Raw genomic sequence first — 20367 nt, 5'->3', positions numbered from 1 at the left:
AGCGCTTTTAAGCCAACCTTTTGACTTGGGCTGGAAATGTTTTTTGAATGTAACAAGCATTATGATAGTGAACATTGGCAATAAGGCAGGGTGAAGCAGCAGTGTTAGGAGAGTAGAGTTAAGCAGATATAAATAAAGGCAGATAAACATATGACTTCCGCAAAATGAGTTTTTTACTCATGCTTGCCTAAGTCAACTAGATGACTTAGGCAGAAAGTGATGTTTTGTTTCTTCTTTCCTGGAAACTTTAAAAATATGACTCAGGCAATTATGCTATGAGGCTAACGCTATCTTTTTGTTTGATATTGCTTGCTACTGTACAGTTGTATAACTGCATCATGTTCAGCATGGTCTCATTCTCGTGAAAACAGCTATCTTCCAAAACTCTTAAAACAAGGGCACGGTTAAATCCCAAAACTATATCTAAAAGCTTTTGACTGAATCACCGAGCCAGGAAGCAAGGTTTTGATCATAGCATTTTGTCATCAAGCCTGCTGGAGAATCTTCATTTCCACACGTTAAAAATGTTATTTCATACACAAAATACTGTATGGTGTGTTTTGAAAAGGTAAAGTACATTTGAACCAACCACTCTACCCCTAATCAATCCACCGCCCATACAAAAATGACTCCTGGAAGATTTTAAACGAAATAAAATAAAGAAATGCTATATTGACTCACATCTGTTGATAAAACAGATGTCAAAATGGCATAAGGAATGCTTCTGTTCATTGGATTTCAATGAAACAGGAAAGTTACTTTGAAACATATGGCTGATGTACATACTGTATGTAATAGGCCATTCAATATATTCTGTTTTCACACAAAACTTAATAAAGAAATAGTAAATCATTTTAAAGGCAAATCTGCTGCCCAGTTATTTTGAATCAAAATGTCCAATATGTATATTAATATGTATTATTCATCACATCTAAAGGTACAAGGCCAAATGAATAATGAAAATGCCAACTGAAGGAGTGTGAAAGGGCTACCATTATAAAAATTCAAATGTTTTGGATACAAGATCCAAATTATGGCAGCTATGATCTGCAGTCATCACAGTTATATTGCTGTGCGTGCACTGTACTTATTTTGGATACATTAGTCTTCTAAAGTCTAACAATTATGAATACTGCCCAATTTGGATGCTATGTTTGTGATACAATTTGTTATGAAAGTTAACATAGTTTATGCACATAGTAAAGTTATTTCTTTGATATTGTACAATACTTACAATTACAGCATTGATTTCTGGTGTCCTCCAACACCTGAATAAAGAATGTAAATAAAAATGCTATTTGTGGCCAGGGATGTATACAAACATACACCTTCATATAATATTATATGGCAGGTGTCAAAGTCTTTACTTTAGCAGCAGGTTACATACTCAAGCAGAATTGAATAGCTGCAGGCTAAAGGGTATTTGAAAAGGCAGTGAGTTTGATCATGTCAACAAGGAATCATCAAAATAGTGTTTCCCTTGGTTTTTGGCCTGTGTTGGAAACACATGAACGTGGAGAGATGGCATCTATCTGTCCTGTGAGCTGCTCTGAATTCTCAATCACAGTTACTTTTAATATGGTGTCAGATAAAACAGGAAAAAGTCTTCATGCCAAGTTTTCACATAGTCAATGATCGAGAGATCAATGCAGGAAGTGAAGACACAAACAAATGCATCTCCTTGTGACAGTGATCCGAGGAGCCTTCATCAAAGAACTGAAACGCATGGCAAACATCCTCTATTTCTAGCCTTATTGAAGTCGTTCTGCTCGCTGCTGCCACTGGAGCCTCCCAACGTTACTGGCCCTGTGGTCCAGCCTCCTGGAAGATCCAGGTATGGGTAAAACTCAAAGATATATCCAAAATGCCTTCAAGTTTCCACTCTGCAGGTGCTGTACTGTATGTTAAAATCAAGAAGACCTCTGGTACCTCTACTTCTTGGCCAGTTGGAAAGGATGTTGACCCTGTGAAACATACAATTGTTATTCTTCAGTGCATCTTTGTCAGTTAAGATACAGGAATAAAATGTGACTTAATCAGTACTGAGGTTGCACAAAAAGGCATCATACATACCAAACCACATGAATATCAATTTATCTTGTGTGTGTTTACTGTGAGCTGAGCAGTGTACAGGTAGGAACTGTATGAATGCCCTGTAATTGCGCAGACAGTTCAGGTGTTGTCTCGGAAAAATTTAAATGGGCGAGGTCCGGGAGGTCGACAGGGTCCAATGATACCCCACAATGCCCTCGTGGCCCAGGGAGGTCGGCCACCAATTGGTATTCTTCCTTGCCCCATGACAAACATTTCCTCAAAGTTTAGTTGAGTTTTTTTTTTTGTATTAATCTTTTGGGCATTTTGGTGTTTTATTTCAGATACACCAGTGCAGACAGACAGGAAACCAAGGGCAGAAAGAGAGGAGAGACAAGCAAGACAAGACAGGGATCATACCCGATGTGGTTTGTGGTGTAACATGAATCCATTTGGAATATATGTGCCTTTTTGATAAAGTTTGTAGACTAACAAACACAACCCCCATCCAACTCTGTTGGCAGAGGTAAATAAGAGAAGTTGAAAACACTCACCTCAACAAACTCATTCAATTCATGCAATGAGGCACACAACTTGAAATTGAAGAGATTAGAGTTAATTAACAAAACAACCACCAAGTTAATTAGCTCCAGATATTAGTGCTCTACTGTAATTCCATTGCATTACCAAAAGAAAAATATAAATGAGAATAAAAATGGTCGTATTATTCAGTCATAACAAATTATAAACAAATTCTATCATTAAGAAAAGGCATTTTTATGACACATTTACTGAACATATCCTTTCCTTCTCATTGAGGTGAGTATAAATCAATGCTTTAGAGAAACAATCTAGAAATGAATATTTAATTCTGATTGTCATTTTGAACACAATCAACATATTAACATTTCAGACATGTTTGGACAAATCCATGTGTATTCATGATCAATCTTACAACACAATAAATGCCAACTAGTAGTGACTAAGACATACGTTAGCATGAGGTACTGTACTGTAAAGGGACCTGATGAATAGTTTATTGAAGGCAAGGATCTGACAATCTCTTGTGGCAAGAACAATTCCAGGCAGAGCAATATACAAACATAGCTTTTTACAAAGAGCAGCAAACAATGGATTAAGTTCCACTCTGGGCCCCCCCATCCATTTCTTCAACACTGATTGAGTTTTAACATAGTTAATGAGATTAGCTTAAAGAACATAGCTATTCCATATTTAAAAAAGGCAGTGGATCAGATTTGTCGGTAGTTCTTAATTAACAGATCTTCATTGTCCAAATAAGCTTAGAGCTTTCTTCATATCAATATAAATGGATGAGGCATTCATGGGCAATGAGGCATTGTGTCTGTTGCAGCAGCATGCCTTAAGGGTGAGCAGCAATAATGCAGTCATCCAACAAAAAGCTTTATGAGTTGTATACTGTGCCACAGATTAGAAAAAAACAACAAAAAACAAACAAACAATAAAAACAAATTCCAAACACTATAGTTAAAGACAGCCTGATAGTCAAAAAGCAAGAGGTTGGCTGCCCTTTACACAGGGCAAATATAAATTATTTACAATTAACTTGAACAAATTGAGACCAGAAGGATCATCAATCATTCTTGATAAGAAGCAACATTTTTAAAGATGTTGCTTTTTGGCTGTACAACTAAACACTTATGTTTCAGTTTCTTTCACACCTTGGATTCAAAGCTCTAAATTGTAAGGCAATGTCGGTTGAAACCCTCTTCCAATGATACAAATGTTTAGATTGGAGATGCTAATGCAAATCTGATTGTTTGGAATACTCTACTTTTAGATAATTGTGTTAAATATCAAATACAAATTAAACGGTATATAAGGCTGTCCCCCAATAGTCTACATCAATTATGTTTCAACATCAACTATTTTTCTTTTTGTTGAATGAGTATTTTCTGGAACGCTATAAGCACACTTTTTGACTTTAGCATAAAAAATATCACTGCATATCTTACGGTCACTGATAAGTTCAAGATGTGCAAAGGTAAATGTTTATGACCACCTTCAAGCAGATAATAATGTGGCTATATCCAACCAGTCAACAAACTCCAATGTCTAAAGCCCAAAATATTACTTGTAAGGACAGCACTTATTATAATAAAAGCTTTGGATCTTTAATGTATGGCTCCAATGTTTCAGTATGCGCACACAACCACAAAACAAAGTGCAGACTTAAAACAGTGCTGTCTGCCACTGTTAATTGTGTACAAAGAAGTAACCCCAGGCCAGTACTTTGTAAAATACTGTACTTGCAGTGCTTGTCAACATTTATGTTTAACATCTAATCACAAAGAGGAGAGTTCAACTAAGAATTTAAAAGGCTAACACTTCATCTTTCCAGCCCCACACATCAGTGCAGCATGGTCTATTACAACAGAACAAAACAACATGATACAATAAGTTAATAGGCAATATCCACTTCACATTATGCACAAATATCATGCATATGCAGCCACATTATAATTATTCGTTGTCCAAACATATCAAAATAATGCATAGATATAAAATCCAGTACATGAACATGATCATACGTATTAAAAATAAACAATCTGTACAAAAATCCTGCCACATCTTTATGATTTTCCATCTTTTTTTTTTTTTTCAACAGTATAACAGAGCAGATAAGAAGTACAAAAATAAATATTCTATGTACAATCACTCAAGCCATTCCGAAGTTATGGTCACTGCAAGGAGAAGAGCAAAAGGCAAAACATAACACATTAGTCCAAACCATGTCTACGGTGACATTAACAGGCGATTTAGCACGATGTTAAGTTATATGTGGTGCGATCTCGTCTCTCTTTATAATTCAGTGCGCACGGGTGTTGCGCACTGAAACGAGCCGATCTACAGCCGATCAACGCATGGCGCTGTGATGCGTTGTTAGCTTGTACAGTAGATCAGCTTAATGGCTTAATGTCACAAAAAAACATGCAAACACAAAAGCACAGCTTCAACCACTTCAAACCTGCAAACTTACTTTATTCCAGCACCCTGGTACAGGTAAGCCATCATCACCCTGGAGAAAGACAGACGACGTGTGAGAATAGAGATACTATGCCGAAGAGTATAACAATGAAATCATGCAAGCATAAGCCCTCATACACATACAAAAGCAACTCGCTACACCAGACAAAATACATTTCAGTCTAAATTAGTATGCCGTACGTTGCAGGTGGATTTCTGACTATATTTTCAGGTTATAGCAGATGCATGTGAGAGAAAGGTTTATAATGGAATTCAATAACGAAACACATCGACTTGTTTCACCTACAGCACTGCTCATGAAACTGTGTGGACCCATGGACCCTTTCAGTACCTGAGAAACATTTCCAATAATCTTCTAGAGTCTAGACAATAGGTCTCAGAATGAATTCTCCTCTACTGATGTTATCCAGGCCTGTGAGAGGACCTCACCCTACTTTAACGAATCTCCCCCATACCTACTCTTCACAACTCAGGGTAGTCTGTTGCCTCAATAAGTAGGAAAAGGCTGGAAAATTGGTGCCCCATGCAAGAGATGGTAGAGGAAAGATAGGTTCAGTATTTAAGTATGTTTCTTTGTCTATGTGAAGTTATTGGTTTTTAAGTTTTTAGAGCAGGCTGGTTCTAGTTCTGTTACTGGTAGTCTAAGTCACACACACAAATCATCATGCAAATTTTATGCAGACTGGTTAGCAATGATCCTTGTATATTAAGTTGTGAGTTGTACGTTATCGTCAAATAGTGATGGTTACTTTGGTTATAATAATATGCATATTTCTACTTAGGTGGTTAAATAGACATTTTTAGTAGTAGTAGTAATACAGACAGCAGGTGCCTAAAACTGTAGTGATACTGGGCCAGTTAAACAAATTATTAACAGTGAGTTTATTTTAATTCCCATACCGACATGCAAGTTTCTAGCAGAACCCTACAGAGTAGCATTTAAGAGATAGTAGTTACGGGTGTGGTTAGAGAGAGCTAAATGCATGCAGGGAAAGGGAGGGGAGAGAGAGCACCATACCACAGCACAAGGGGCATCCAGCCCGTCCAGGCCTGGCAGGCCCGGTTCACCCTTCTCTCCTTTAAAGCCTCGGAAACCCTGTTTGTGAAATCAACCATTTAAACATCTGTTGCTTTGCACCTCTCTTACAGCAGGGGAGTGTGTCCCCCGCCCCCCCTCCCGCTGGTTGTTGGCGGGCAGATGTGCAGGTTCTCTGGAGGTAACTCTGGAAACAGGTGTGCCTAAGCATGCAGGACACCTCGGACTGACAGGAACCGGGCTCGCAGAGATGAGATAGCATAGGGCCAGGTCTATAAATTGTTTGGGCGTAGACACTGACGACAGAATATTGTTTCTTTGGCAAATGTCTGCCGTAATGCGACTGGTGATGGAGTCTCAGTTCTTTGTCCGAGACGGCATGCTGATTTTGTAGAAAGCTGGACCCCGATCATCAGCAAACTGATTCAACTTTTGATTGTATACACATTCGAGATGGGCGGGTGGGGTAGTCAAGATTTGCAGAAATGAGAGGGCGAGGTCACGGATTGTCATCACTGGACATTTTCCATTTGTGCTCAGCCTGTCATGTCCGCTTGAAGAGGGAGCACAAGACAGCAGGGCTGCTGGAGGGATGTTGAATCTCAATGACAGTGCAGCTAATAACTTTGACATCTGTTGCTACTCATCAACAGCGGTTGCCTGGTTCCTGTCCGTCTCATCCCTGGAAAGAAAATATCCCTCAAGCAGAGTTATGGCCTGTGGTCCACTGAGTGTAGTTCACCAAACCATCTTTCATTTGATGAATCATTTCATATCGGTAGACTATTTCTCTTTTGCAGAGAACAAGCTTTTTTTTTTTTTTTTTTTACGAAGGCCCAAAACCATCCAATTAGAATTACCCCTCCCACACCAAAGTGGACACTTAGACCAAACCCTAACGCTTGTTTGAGGATTTATTAGAACCATTTCACACCAGAGGCAAAAGGAAGTCAGCCTCAGAATACGAAACTTCTGGGAATTGAAGTTCTTCGTAGCTATGTTGTATTCTAAGGTTGTGCTCCTTCCCTCTGCCTCCTGGTTACACATTGTACTACAGACATACCAACGGACAGGGGGCATCTAATCCAGGTGCTCCTTGGTCTCCCTTATCCCCTTTTGTTCCCCTGTTGCCTTTCTTGCCCCTCTCTCCCTGCAAACAACAGCGCATTAAAAACAAAGACAAACTTTAGTCCTCCTGGTCAATCTGCCACACAGTAAGCAAATATGTTGGTGTTGGTAAAAGCACAATCATCTGCCTGTAATTTCCTACCTACTGTATGTGTATTTTCTTTCATTTTTGTTAATTGTGATATTCTAAGATCATAACAGTAATGTTTGATGTGCTTTTTGGTGTTTTAAAAGACAATGTGCATTACATTTAAAATTGTTGGAAGGGGAAGGTAAGTAGAGGGAGTTAGGGAGAAGGGATTTGCAGTGCACTTGGTGAGCAGATTTCATTGATTTCATTTGCCCTGATTCAATTTATTTTAATGAACTTCATTGCTACTACTAAGGATCTATATATAAAACTACAAACAAACTCTAGAGCAAGCTATCAACATGGCAATTGCTTACAAAAACGGTTGGCTATATCCAAAATGTAAAGCGTGTTCAGACCCTGATGAAGACTTTTGCCGCAACGCGTTGGTGCTTTTAACCTTTGCCATCCAGTAGCCAATTTACAATAAAGGCTTTTTAACATTTTCCACAAGAGTGCCGTGGTAACTTTTGGGGTATTTTGCTATTAATTTTATCACCCTTGCACCAATGGGCACTTTGTTTGGATTTTCACTCATCTGACAGAAAGATGCGCTCCACTCTGTTCAGACCGGTGTTGGGGGGGTAACATATTGCATAAGAAACACATGCAGGTAATTTCCCCACTTGCACTGACACCTGTAAACCCACTGGCAATGTACTTTGTTGTTGATTTCTGTATATTTTAATTCTGTAAATTTAGCCCACTCTCAAGCTTGTATTATTTTACATAACTCTTCACTGCTGGAGTGTGAATGAAGGCGTCAGACTTCTGTAACATGAACTATGAACCAAAACTCCTTGGTTGGTTCTCAAAGTGCCCCCCAGAGAGTTTCCAGTTACAATGGGTTTGTATAGGAAGGGGGCGTGCCTGATAAAATGAATATCAAATATCTAAATACTGAATCTAGCAATTTAAAAACTGTCTGATGTGCTCCCAAAAGCCTGAGTAGACGATAAAATGACCCAATTGTTTTTGGAAAGTGAAATATCCCTTTAATGACTATTTTGTTTCCTTGTAGAGACAATGCCTCACTGTAGTGTATAGTTGATATTAATACCTGTATGTGAAAATTATTATTCTTTCCGTGAATCTCTCACACCAACATTATTTGTGTGCATCAGTTTATAGGTGAACTTTTTAGGCAACGCAAGACAGTGGCCAGTTTACTGTAGGTTTTTCACTAATAGAAATAGTTATCTTTATAATCGTCACAAGAAAAATATTGGTCTAGTATGGACTAGTCTCATATGCATTAGACACTTCTCCAACGAGCATTATGCACTGTATCTGTAACATTAATCTAGTGGGAAAAGACAACAAACAGATCTTCTCAATAAAGGTGGCCAATGTGTGAATAACTTTACAGTGCCTATTATATTATATATGATATTTTTCATCCAGTAATGTTATGGATTCCGTGTGGGAAATTAATTAATTAATTAATTTCACGAGTAACACAGAAATATAAACACATTATAAATTGGGTATTATTACAGTAACATTATTACAGTATCAGTTTCATCATGACATTGAAATTATTGTAGCATTCTTCTCTATTCCATTTAGCTTACCCTCTTCAATTTAATATTACTGTATGTCTAATCCTTTTGCACTTCATTAGTGTTATGTAAAAGTATTGCAAGAGTAATAATGCATTACTTGGCACAACATCGTATATTGTAACCCAATACTTAATTTGAAGTAATATGTAATATAGTTCACTTTGAAAGTAATTTCCCCAACAACACTGATTAAGATTAATAAAGTTATGGGTGAGTAATCAACAGCTAAACTTTACTTCTTCAGGAAAACAATAGGATGTGTCAATACAGACTAGTAACAATGCCACAAGACTAAAGTGTAAGATCGTAGGTTCAATTCTCAGCAGTTGTAATCCAGTCTCTCGGAAACAAATAATGAATCTGTGTATTGTAACTGCAAGCTCTAATATGTAAACTATTGTCAGAGTTAGTTGCATCACCTTACAGTGCGTGAACTAATCAGAATTTTAACAAATGGAAGGTCAAGATTACCAACAGCCAAAGCCACCTACAGTTTCCCAAATCACTTATTTAAGAAAGCTAGACCTACAGTACATTCACTGCATTGAATCAAAGACCTTATATTTACAGTATACAGCACTGTGTGTGAATTGGCTTGAAAACGCAGCAATATGAACCCTGATCATCATCAATGTCTGCTCACCAAGGTTAAAGGCTTTAAGGGATCAGAGTAAGATTATAGGAGAGTTTATTGATAAGGAATTATGATAGGAAAACTGCCTGACTGACGGGCAATGTTCTCCCAACATTGTCATGATGTTACCTGCGCAACCAACCCTCCAACATTGATGTTGGCAAATGTTGGGGAAAACATTGCTTGTCAGCTAAGAGCAGTGGAGATTACAGGAAGGAAGAGGCTTGCAAGGAGGAGGTAAGTAGTAGGAGTAAAGGATGCATTCATGCTTCGTCACGTGAGAGCGTCACTGTCAACAAATGACGTAATTTCAACTGAAAAATGTGTCGACGCCGGCTGCGTCGAAACGTTTTCTGGTTGAAATTACATCATTTACGTCAAGCAATGCGGTCAGCGTGGCTAGGTATGAATTTGCCTTGAAGGGAGGTGGGTGGGTGTAGGAGGAGATTAACCCAGGACTACATTAGAATGCAGGAGGAAGAGGAGCAGCAGGAGGCCAAGGTTTGTGAGAGGGAGAGAGGGCAACCCCGGCAATAAAAAGAGCCACGGGACACAGTGCAAGGTGGAGGGAAGGAAAAGGGAATAGGAAGACCTGCGGAAACAAAGGAAGACAGGACAAAGAGTAAAAACAGCACAATCTCATAGCTATGTCTGCAACACCTTCAACTGGACATCTGTGGAGACGTTTATGAAAGCGTGTGAAGGTTTAATTACTTCATTGTTTGCTTGTTTATTGTTTGAATTAGCTGGTTTAGCCAACTGAATACATTTGGAAGTAACCGATAGTGGGCAGTGCAAACAAATACTTTTGACTTGAGACCAGTTGAATGTGCTGAGAGAGCTAATGAAATGTCTATGAAAGACTTTTTTTAAATGGGAGTAAGAATATTAAAACAGTCGTAGGTTAATAGGAAGGAAACAGACATTCTCAGACAGGAAGGGGGAAACAGGAATGGAAAACAGATTCTCTGATACACTGGCAACCTGTGGATAGAGTCCATCATTTTACCATATTTTACCATGCAAAGATGATTAATAATATACAAAGAGAACAGAAGAGATAGGAAGAGAATAGGAAAACTACGCACGATGGCATCAACAAATTACAACTCCCCCCCAAAACAAGAGCAAAAAAACCTAAAACACAAACATTAAAACATCCATAATGTGCTCTTTATTGTCTTAATTTTATCCAAGCACAAATCTGTAATCTCTTTTCATCTGTTACAGTTTATTTTTAAATGTGGGTGGAAAAGCCACTGCAAAACAAATGCATTAGGCAAAAGACGTCTTTACACAAATCATCCAATAACCACAAAAAAAACAAAGCTAACAGTATGACTAATCTGGTTTCCTTTCTGGCAACCTCTCAAAGAGGACACTTGATTGGACATGTTTATATAATTAAGTCTTTGAAAACTCCATAGTTCTGCTTGAATGAACTTTTACGGCACTACAAAGGCAGTCATAATAATAATGGCGGAGGTTAGCTAATGCATTTGATTTGAAAATAAATACTAGCTCGATCTGCTCTTTGAATATGACACCATAAAGAATGCTAACAAGTCTAGGAAAGCTGTCCTAGAGTACACAGCAAAATCCGTCACGTCCAAAGAGTTAATAGAGTTATCTTACCCGGTTCCCTTTGAATCCTTGTGGTCCTACTAAACCCTAAGAGAGAAATTACAAAATAATATGAACAGTCAGAAACAATCAGAGATAGGGTGGCTGTATTGCTGCCATTAATCTATGAAAAGGCCTCCAACCTCTGTGGAGTGAGGTTTCCAAGTGCCAACTAGAAATGACCTGGGGGGGGGGGGGGGGGGGGTGAGGGGGGAGTTGCAATTATTTAGAATGAATGCGACATAATGACTTACAGGGATGCCTTGAGGCCCAATTGGTCCTGGAACGCCTGCGTCTCCTTTGGTAGCCTGTGATGATAGAGAAGAGAGGATTCAAATTGTATGTGCTGAACCTCTCAAATCAAATCAAATATTTCAATTTGTGCTGTGGACACACCCACCCACACACTCACACACAATCATATACTACCCATGTGAAATCTAAATCCATAAATCCTAAATGTAACCCCTAAATGTTTTCTCTTGTGAGGTCCTCGCAACGTTTTTTTCAACGATTCTTTCAACGATTCTTCATATTCTGCTATGCTTTTGGCAACACGCGCGCACACGCACGCACGCGCGCACACGCACACGCACACGCACACGCACACACACACACACACACACACACACACACACACACAGAGAGAGAGATATACTCACTCTCTCTCCCTTTGGTCCTGCCGGTCCTGAAACCCCTGCTGGTCCAATAAGACCCTGGAGAAGAACAAATCAAACGCACTTGTTATGCATCTCAACCAGACAAACAATGGTAAGAGCAAGCAGAGACATTATCAACCGTCTACTGTCAATAGATCAACAAGCTTCTTGGTGGATGTGAGCAGAGTTGTTAAAACACTGTCAGAGACATGTCGACCATTCATTTAGATCACATCGTTAATCTTAAAGTAGAGCAACGCAAAACGAGGCTCAAATTATGGTTGAATATTCAACTCTCACTGTGGGATTCTGTTCCCAAACGCACCAAAGCTTGTTGAACTACAGAACAATCAGTTATCGTTATTAAAAAAAAAAGGAGGGAAGAATGAGTAAAAATAATTGTTTTTAAAGAGTTCTGCTGCGGCTTGCTTTCTGAGTGCACTGTAAAATCTGGTGCGTTCATTTAAAAATGGGCCCTTAAAGGAATAGTTCCCCCCAATATGACTTTTATTCTATCGATTAGTCACCCCGTGGAGACTTGAATTCATGGATATGTTTTAGTTTTTGTCGCATTCCTAAGCCAATAATTTGATGACCGGCAGCGGTTCCGGTAGGAGACACAAAGAGTCTCCTTTGTGTCTCCTACCGGAACCGCTGCCTACTGGTCCGCTGGTCATCAAATTATTGGCTCAGGAATGCGACAAAAGCAAAACAATATCCATGAATTCAAGTCTCCATGGGGTGACTAATCGAGAGAAAATATTTTTTGGGGTGAACTATCCCTTTAAGGGTCTCGGAGTTAAATGAACACTCCATTTTACAGTGCAGTAGTCAGGAACGGAGGAGAGGACCTTGCATCTCAGGCATATCCAGTGTGTGCAGTGCTGTGCAGAATAAAGCAGGAGGACGGCCATATTGTCCTGCTGTACTGTAATAGATGTCCGCATGCAGCCTCTCCACATGCTCCTCTGCCTAAGCAAATGGCGGCTCAGAGTTTTACAGTCCACTGCGGGTTCACAGGATCACGAGGCAGGAAACTGTTTAGGTGTGGTTGAGGATTGGGTGGATTTGCATTGCCGCTCCGACATGAGAGACGATGCTGCCTGTCTAAATGCATCCAAATGGTGTGAATGCATTTTCTTCACACCAATGCATCCTCAAAACACAGCGCTAAACAGAACCGCTCTCTCTCCTCTCTCTTTCTTCATATAACTAGGAGGGAACCAGACAGGGCGAGCATGGAAGGTAAGAAAGCAAGCAGACAAGACAGCAATGCAGACAGACAGACAGACAGACAGGCAGGCAAGCTGTGGCAGGGGGAGAGAGAGAGGGGGAGGGCGGGGGATGGAAGTGGAAGTGGAAGTGGAGGAGGAGAAGAAGGAGAAGAGAGAGGGGGAGCCGGAACAGGATTTGCACCACTCACCACTGGACCTGGTCTGCCGTCTAACCCATGAGCCCCCTGTATAGCGTGTACACAGTTAGAGAGCGGAGATGATGGAGAGAGGGTGTGGAGAAAGAGGAGGAGGAGGAGGAGGAATTGTGGAGAAGGGTGGGGGTGGGGTGGTTGGGGTTGTGAGTGAAGCAGTGACTCCAAAAACACATTCAGGTGTTGATGAATAAAAGGGTGATAGTGGTGGAAGTGGTTTTGGTGATGATGAGGATGATAATGATTGATGACGGTGATGGGTGAGGTGAGTGACATCAGTAACTCCTTGTCTGTGTACTCGATTCTGACACGAGGACTGCAGTCATATTGTGGTCAACAAACATAGTAATAAATAAACATGGATGCACGTAATGCTTTATAGACAGTTTTGGACGTACTGTACAATCATGACAATACATTTTTAAACCGACTTTCAAGTCATCTCCCTGGCATTGGGGCATGCCACTATTATCAAATAATTCAAAAATAGTGAAAATAGCAGATCTACAAGCTCAACATGTCACGTTTTGACACGATTGAGATAGTAGATCTGCTATTTTCGCCGTTAGACGCGGTCTTACGACGAAGTATAAAATAGGGCTTGAGTGGTAAATCCATGTTTTCATATTTACAATATAGGTAGAGTTACAGTATATATCATCCTGTGCTATGCCCATAATACAATATTGTATTGAGTCACACAATATGACTCAGAATGTCTTTGTACAAAAGGAGTTACTGTGCTGTGATGATGTGTGATAGTACCATAGATATAAAAGTATAGATAGGTCTACTACTGTGTTCACAGCCACCTACTTTGCTCGGGGACCCAGTGACGCTTATAGCTAAGAATTAAGTATAACCGACGCATATTCATATCGACCAAAAGCGCCATGGAAGCCTCCATCACGATTGATTATTTTGTGTTTGAGATGGAAGCATAGTGTAGTTACAGTATGAACGTAAATGTCCATTCCGTACATTTATTTCTATGGCTAGTTGAGTATAGATCAATTTTCAACGTCAGGATGAGAACCAAGAATGAAAATCTCATGTTCAAAATCTATGTTCGGTGAGCGACATTGCCAAGTACTAATAATAGACACCATGACTGATAGACATAAACCACTATAAGAATAACAACAGAAATATAAAACTTGTACAGAGAAAACCCTAATGGGCCCCTAATTATCTACATTACATGACATTCCCCTGGCAGTTACAATGAAGCCTTGATGGGATGTTGAGACCTGTCATGTTAGTTAATTACTCTGACATGATACAGTCCACCCATCCATGCAACATTTTGACAGGATTATGACAACATAAAAGCAGCTACTGAGGCATGAAACCTATCCTTTGAGGGTTAGGCCTGAACTCAAAGCCACACATGATGTGACAGCATTATGGCAGTCAGTCTCAAAACACATAAAACTCCAGTCTACAGCAATACAGGGCTGCAACCGTTAATCGAACTAATCGATTGAATCGATTATTAAAAAAGTATCGATTTTTAAAGAAAAAAATTAAAATTGCAAAAACAGACGATCTACGCAAGCTCACCACCCACGTAGATTGGCTATTGTCACTATTTTAGTGGTTAATCTGACGATTTAATCAACAATTATCAAAAAATGATCAGACTTTTTGTTGTAGTTTTTGATTCGTTTGATAGCATAATCAAGAAGAAAATAAACGATAGTTGCAGCCCTACAGTAGTAAAGCCACATAAACAAGTCAGTCAGTACACTTAACAAGGGAAGTGAAAATACCGTTTTCTTGTTTAATCTCACTGAATTAAAAAGATAAAAGTCTTTACAGAATGGAATGAAAGTCCAGTCACTTACAGGAAGTCCAAGATGGCCTCTGTCCCCCTTGTCACCCTTGTGACCACTCGCTCCCTTCTCTCCTCTGATTCCTATGCCTGGCTCCCCCTGGGAGAGAAACAAAGGCCTGATCACAAACCAAACTCAAGAGGTTTGTTGTATTGTACATGTGAATTCGAAAATATATGAATATTTGTACAGTATGAGCCAGCGGTTACTGTACAATGGAAAACAATCTCACCTTTGGCCCTGAGAGTCCTGGAGGTCCCTGGAGGATAGAAATACAAAATTTCAGTGTGACAACTTGGCAGAGCACTGTTGCAGCAACTGTAAGCCAGTATGATAAACTGCTATTCACAAGTGTGTAGGTCTTAATATGTCCTGATAGGGTAACACATACACACCGTTGAAAATGTGCATAAAAATACATCCAGAAAACTACGATGCTTTAAGTGCCCAGTGCTCCGAGTGAAAGGAAGTGAATACAAAATACAATACTGGGTGGTAACCCCAGTGCATTTTATAATGAGGAAAGGACCATTGCTATCAGGTGTTCATGTACATTTATTGATAGAATATACTGTACATATCACTAAATGTATCTTTATTTGATTCGTATTCTTATCTCTCTACACTTGTACAGTATCTACAGTATCCTCTGTTTCACGCTTACTGCTGTTGTTCCACATGGGCATCAAGAAATGTTTATCTTATCTTCTGTCAAATACTGTGTGTAGCTTCAGGATACTTAGGGGCCTGTATTGTTCAACACCAATGGCTGCATTAAATTAGACTCACTGCTGGGCCAACTGGTCCTGGAGCGCCGGCCGGCCCTGGAGGGCCATAGACCTGAAGACACAGACACAGACACAGACGCACACGCACACGCACACACACACACACACACACACACACACACACACACACCAGGTTACATAAAGCACGATTGATCCAGGTACTGTACTTTTGCTTTCACTGCAAAAATGTGAACCAGAAACGCACCATTAAAACTATATGTACAGTATAATCCTTACCATTTCTGATCTTCCTCCCTCACCGGACTCCCCTTTATGACCCTGTGACGATGGTTGTGAAAGAATGAAGAAGTTGACAATACATTCTTTCATCACAGGATCTATAAAAAAGGCCTGTATTCAACCATCGCTAGGGGTGAACCTATAAAACTCGATTCATACGATTCTCCCATATCAAGTGCCAAAAACAAAAAAGATCTACAATCTCACAATGCATCGGCCTACGTTGCAGTGTGAGCTTGCAGATTATTTTTGGCACATGACACCGGTGCACACACAGTACAAGTATAATTCAAGCCTAAGGAATTGCATAGATTCAGACACACGGGGTGCTTCAGTCTGAAGGGCACCATTGCGTACCATTGTGCCAGGTAATCCAATGGGGCCACTGGCCCCCGCAACCCCCTTTTCACCAGTAGGGCCATCTAAACCCTACAGAACAGGGAAGGGGGAGATAAATAGCACCATAATGGCAGAGAATTTCAATTCAGTTCAATTCAGTTCAGTTCAATTCAGTTCAATTTGCATGCATAGTGAAATAGTGAATATTTGAAACAGAGGATTGAAAGAGCACTGTCTTTTTACAACCTTTTTTTGTCAGTTCTTAGCGGTAACTATTAAATGCCAAAACATGGCACTTTGTACCAATTGTTTGTGCAACGATGTAAAAACCTGTGTGTGTCTTGGCATTAATGACATAGAATAGTGAGGGACGCAATGCTGCCCATCCTATCTCAACACATTTACACCAGAAATGTCTGAGTGAAACCAACAGGGCCAGTTGGCCACATCTAGAAAACAAAAACATAGATATTCACTATCGACTGCAGGCTCCACTAGATATAGTACAACATCACATATAATTATTATTAGAGCACACTTGGGATCCAAGAATTCTAAAGCTTAGTATATATTCCATCATCCAAGGGTGTCGCTTGCCAAAAAATAACTTGATGTTAACTTGTAAATTAGATGAGTTCTTTTTGGCAAGCGACACTGTCGTACTATGGAGCATAAATGAGGCCTAATTCACTGTCATCCTTGGGTCCTTTCCATGTCACTAAGTCTCTAATTAGATAATAAGAGAGTGGCCCTACAAGCTAAGGCCTTCCCTTCCCTCAGCATAATGACAGATGGAGGCTTGGAGCTTTGGTGTGGGAGGCTCAAGCAGCGGTGTGATGTGGCTTAGTGGTATACTCACAGGTGATCCAGACGGGCCCATGTCCCCCTTGTCTCCTTTGGGTCCTGGGAAACCCATGAGCCCACCCTCCCCCCTGGGACCCTCGGGACCGAGTGGGCCGGCAGGACCGCCATCTCCCGGCTTCCCTCTGGGTCCCTTCACATATAGTACATACACATAGCTGTTTAGCTAGATACATGGGATAATGAACGACCGAGGTGTCCCAATATTGGAAAATAACACGCAAGTTGAAGGTGAACTTGAAGGTGAGTCTATTTTCCATTACTAGGACAGATCAGGGGATAATCGCACTTATACCGTGGCCACTTGTTATGGTTACATGCCGTTTAACATAATGAGCACAAGCTGACAATGCAGCGCCTCGTAACACGTCGATCAAGCTTTTTCAGGTTTCAAGCACAAAGTAATCGGTACCCATCGGGTTATTGCATGGGTGAAACACGCTCTCTCCACACACACACGCGCGTGTGTATTTTCCGTGGCCATGGTACAGTATGTCTGCTTCATAATACATTCTATACCACATTAGCACAGGTTTGGTTACATTTCAAGCATCATTGCAATCGTTAATGGTGATTCTACCATAGTAATCCAGGCCTATTTATTTGAAGATGCATGAGTTTAACAAGTCTGATGTGTTGCTAGCATTAAGAAGTTGTGATAAGAAATAACACAGGAAAGCTTGCCTTCTCCCCATCATGTCCAGGAGGACCTGGTAGACCAACTTCACCCTGTACACACACACACACACACACACACACACACACACACACACACACACACACGCACACAACATAATGCATGCATTAGATAGAAAATGACTAAGATCAAAATTTCAGCTATCACTTTAATAAGATCATGATACAAACTAATGCATTGCGCATGAGATTTGTGTTCTGTATTCATGAAGTAATTATTTAACCACTGGATATACAATTAAATCACTCCTGGCATTCATAAATCTCTAAGTAATAGGACATGATGTAATTATGAGTTGTACTGTATTACTAGTCGCAGAACATTTGTATTGTTTTCTATTCTGATCTACAGTATTTTCTATTCAATAACAAACTATTCTACACAGACAAGTTGAGACCACAGTTTTTGATCCTAATAGTAATGGAATTGTTGAAATTAAATTGGAATTGGAATTATCAAGGTAAAGAGTAAAACCTAGAGCCAGATTGATATATCGGGTGGCCGATCAGTCAGTCATTATTTTACTTTTTTGTTATTGGCAATTACCGTTTGTACCCGATGTGTCCCAACTTTCAACCTGGCCTCCCTATTCTGGACATGACTAGATAAAAAGTTTTCAAAGTTTCAAAACATCGCCCATCTACAAGCTCACAGCACATCACAACATGAAGCGCTGTGAGCTTGTAGACGTTTCAAATTGATTTGATTGATTGTTTTTCAAATTGATTAAAATGTATTTACTTTTTTTCTTTTAAAAAAACATTTTTTTTAACACAAAATATGGGTCAAAACATCGGTAATCGGTGGTTAGGTCTCTCCAAAATTGGGATCGGCATCGGACCCAAAAATGTGGCATCGGTCACACTCTAGTAAAATACAACATCTGATAAAATAGTTAAACAGCAGGTGCTGTCCGTTCTCTGCCCAGAAACCACCTACCTTTGTGCCTGAATGTCCAGATGACCCTGGAGGACCTGGCAACCCTGGTGGGCCCTTGGCAGGGAGAGAGATGAAAAGATGGATTTAACAGAAACTTGAAACTATTTGTTTATGATATAAAGGCACAGGTCATTCATTTATGAGTTAACCCATTTTGGGCGGGAACCCCTATTTGTAACTATACCTTTCAGGACGGGAACCCCTTTTGGGGTTCCTGTTGCTATGTACAGTATATAGCAACATACATTTGTTGTAATTTTTGGACCTCAAACATACTGCAGAGGGACCTACCATCAGAGGTATATTCCGGATATCCTGCAGATAAATATTGGATGAAAAGTTTGTTTTAAAAACTGAATTATTCTGAAACCGTTCTGTTATTTTGAATGCTTATAATAATAATAATAATACAAAATAATCATAATAACTCAAGAGTGACGTACATTTTCATTGTTTTGGATTTCTGCCTTTCCTGGCTCGCCCGTTGGCCCAGGAGGACCCTACAAAGTTAAAAACATTAGAAATTAAAAACATTTCCTATATATATTTTGTATGTTTACAAATACATTTTGTCAAGTGAAATACAGTACTGCTACTGACGTTTCATGTTGTGGGTATGGAGAAAAAAATGGGTTTTCACTGAGCATCTGCTCCATCCATCTTAACACTCATTATAAATCTAACACAGTCTTGACTTACTCTGGGTCCAGCTGGGCCTTCAGAACCTGCTTCCCCCTAGAGGTTGAATAAGGTTATGACAGTTAGATTATCTAGCAGCTCAAACAAAACAAGTGTTGGGATGGGAACGTGTTGCTATTTTCTTTGAAAGAGTGGGGTGATCCCACACTTTCATTATGAACTAAAAATGTTCTCTTATATATTAAATATCTGTCATTATTATACCTTAGATCCTGCTTGGCCTTGGAATCCTTGGACCCCGGGTTCCCCCTTGATTCCTTGACCTGCAGCACTGGGCTCTCCCTTGTCACCCTGCCAGAAACACAAAGAATACAGTCAATACACCGTACACAGTAAACACTGGCTTCATGAAAATAACAGTATGGTAAAATGAATTACGTGGGGAATGGTGAAACAACATGAAACTCAATTTGCAATTTGAGATTAACATCACTGATCAGCGGGCAAAGAGCAAAGATGAACCCACGTTCATTCTTTGTTCGTTTCATCCATCAGATGGATGAAACGCACAGATAGATTCTATCTGTGCAACATCAAGAGCACACGCACATACTGAATAATCACAGCACATCTCGCAGACATCCTGAGCCATTCTGTGATTATGAACTGCCGAGGTGTTAATAATCAACTGTCAGTCATTACTGACACACAACACAATGAGAGGGTCACCATGTGAATGACACATCAGTACAACAAACAATCCACCTAAA

General features: G+C 39.8%; 1 protein-coding gene across 1 annotated transcript in view; it reads right to left on the bottom strand.

The window, feature by feature from the left end:
• Positions 1-3053: 3053 nt before the first annotated feature.
• col13a1 (collagen, type XIII, alpha 1) overlaps positions 3054-20367 on the bottom strand; it is a 54182-nt gene continuing 36868 nt past the window's right edge. The window contains exons 23-41 of the mRNA XM_080448827.1: positions 19862-19948; positions 19658-19693; positions 19402-19458; positions 19250-19273; positions 18959-19012; positions 18007-18051; positions 17321-17455; positions 16480-16551; positions 16120-16161; positions 15884-15934; positions 15327-15353; positions 15107-15193; positions 13257-13292; positions 11837-11890; positions 11429-11482; positions 11187-11222; positions 7158-7244; positions 5051-5089; positions 3054-4754 (exon numbers count right to left, since the gene is read on the bottom strand). Coding sequence (XP_080304953.1) covers positions 4752-4754; positions 5051-5089; positions 7158-7244; positions 11187-11222; positions 11429-11482; positions 11837-11890; positions 13257-13292; positions 15107-15193; positions 15327-15353; positions 15884-15934; positions 16120-16161; positions 16480-16551; positions 17321-17455; positions 18007-18051; positions 18959-19012; positions 19250-19273; positions 19402-19458; positions 19658-19693; positions 19862-19948 — 1026 coding nt within the window. The 3' untranslated portion in view covers positions 3054-4751. The remainder of the gene's footprint in view (positions 4755-5050; positions 5090-7157; positions 7245-11186; positions 11223-11428; positions 11483-11836; positions 11891-13256; positions 13293-15106; positions 15194-15326; positions 15354-15883; positions 15935-16119; positions 16162-16479; positions 16552-17320; positions 17456-18006; positions 18052-18958; positions 19013-19249; positions 19274-19401; positions 19459-19657; positions 19694-19861; positions 19949-20367) is intronic.

Source organism: Gymnoscopelus braueri (genome assembly GCF_963280865.1).
Source record: "Gymnoscopelus braueri genome assembly, chromosome: 14".
NCBI classification, from domain to species: Eukaryota; Metazoa; Chordata; class Actinopteri; order Myctophiformes; family Myctophidae; genus Gymnoscopelus; species Gymnoscopelus braueri.
The sequence above is the reverse complement of the archived record's forward strand: the minus strand, read 5'-3'. Positions and strand labels throughout refer to the sequence as shown.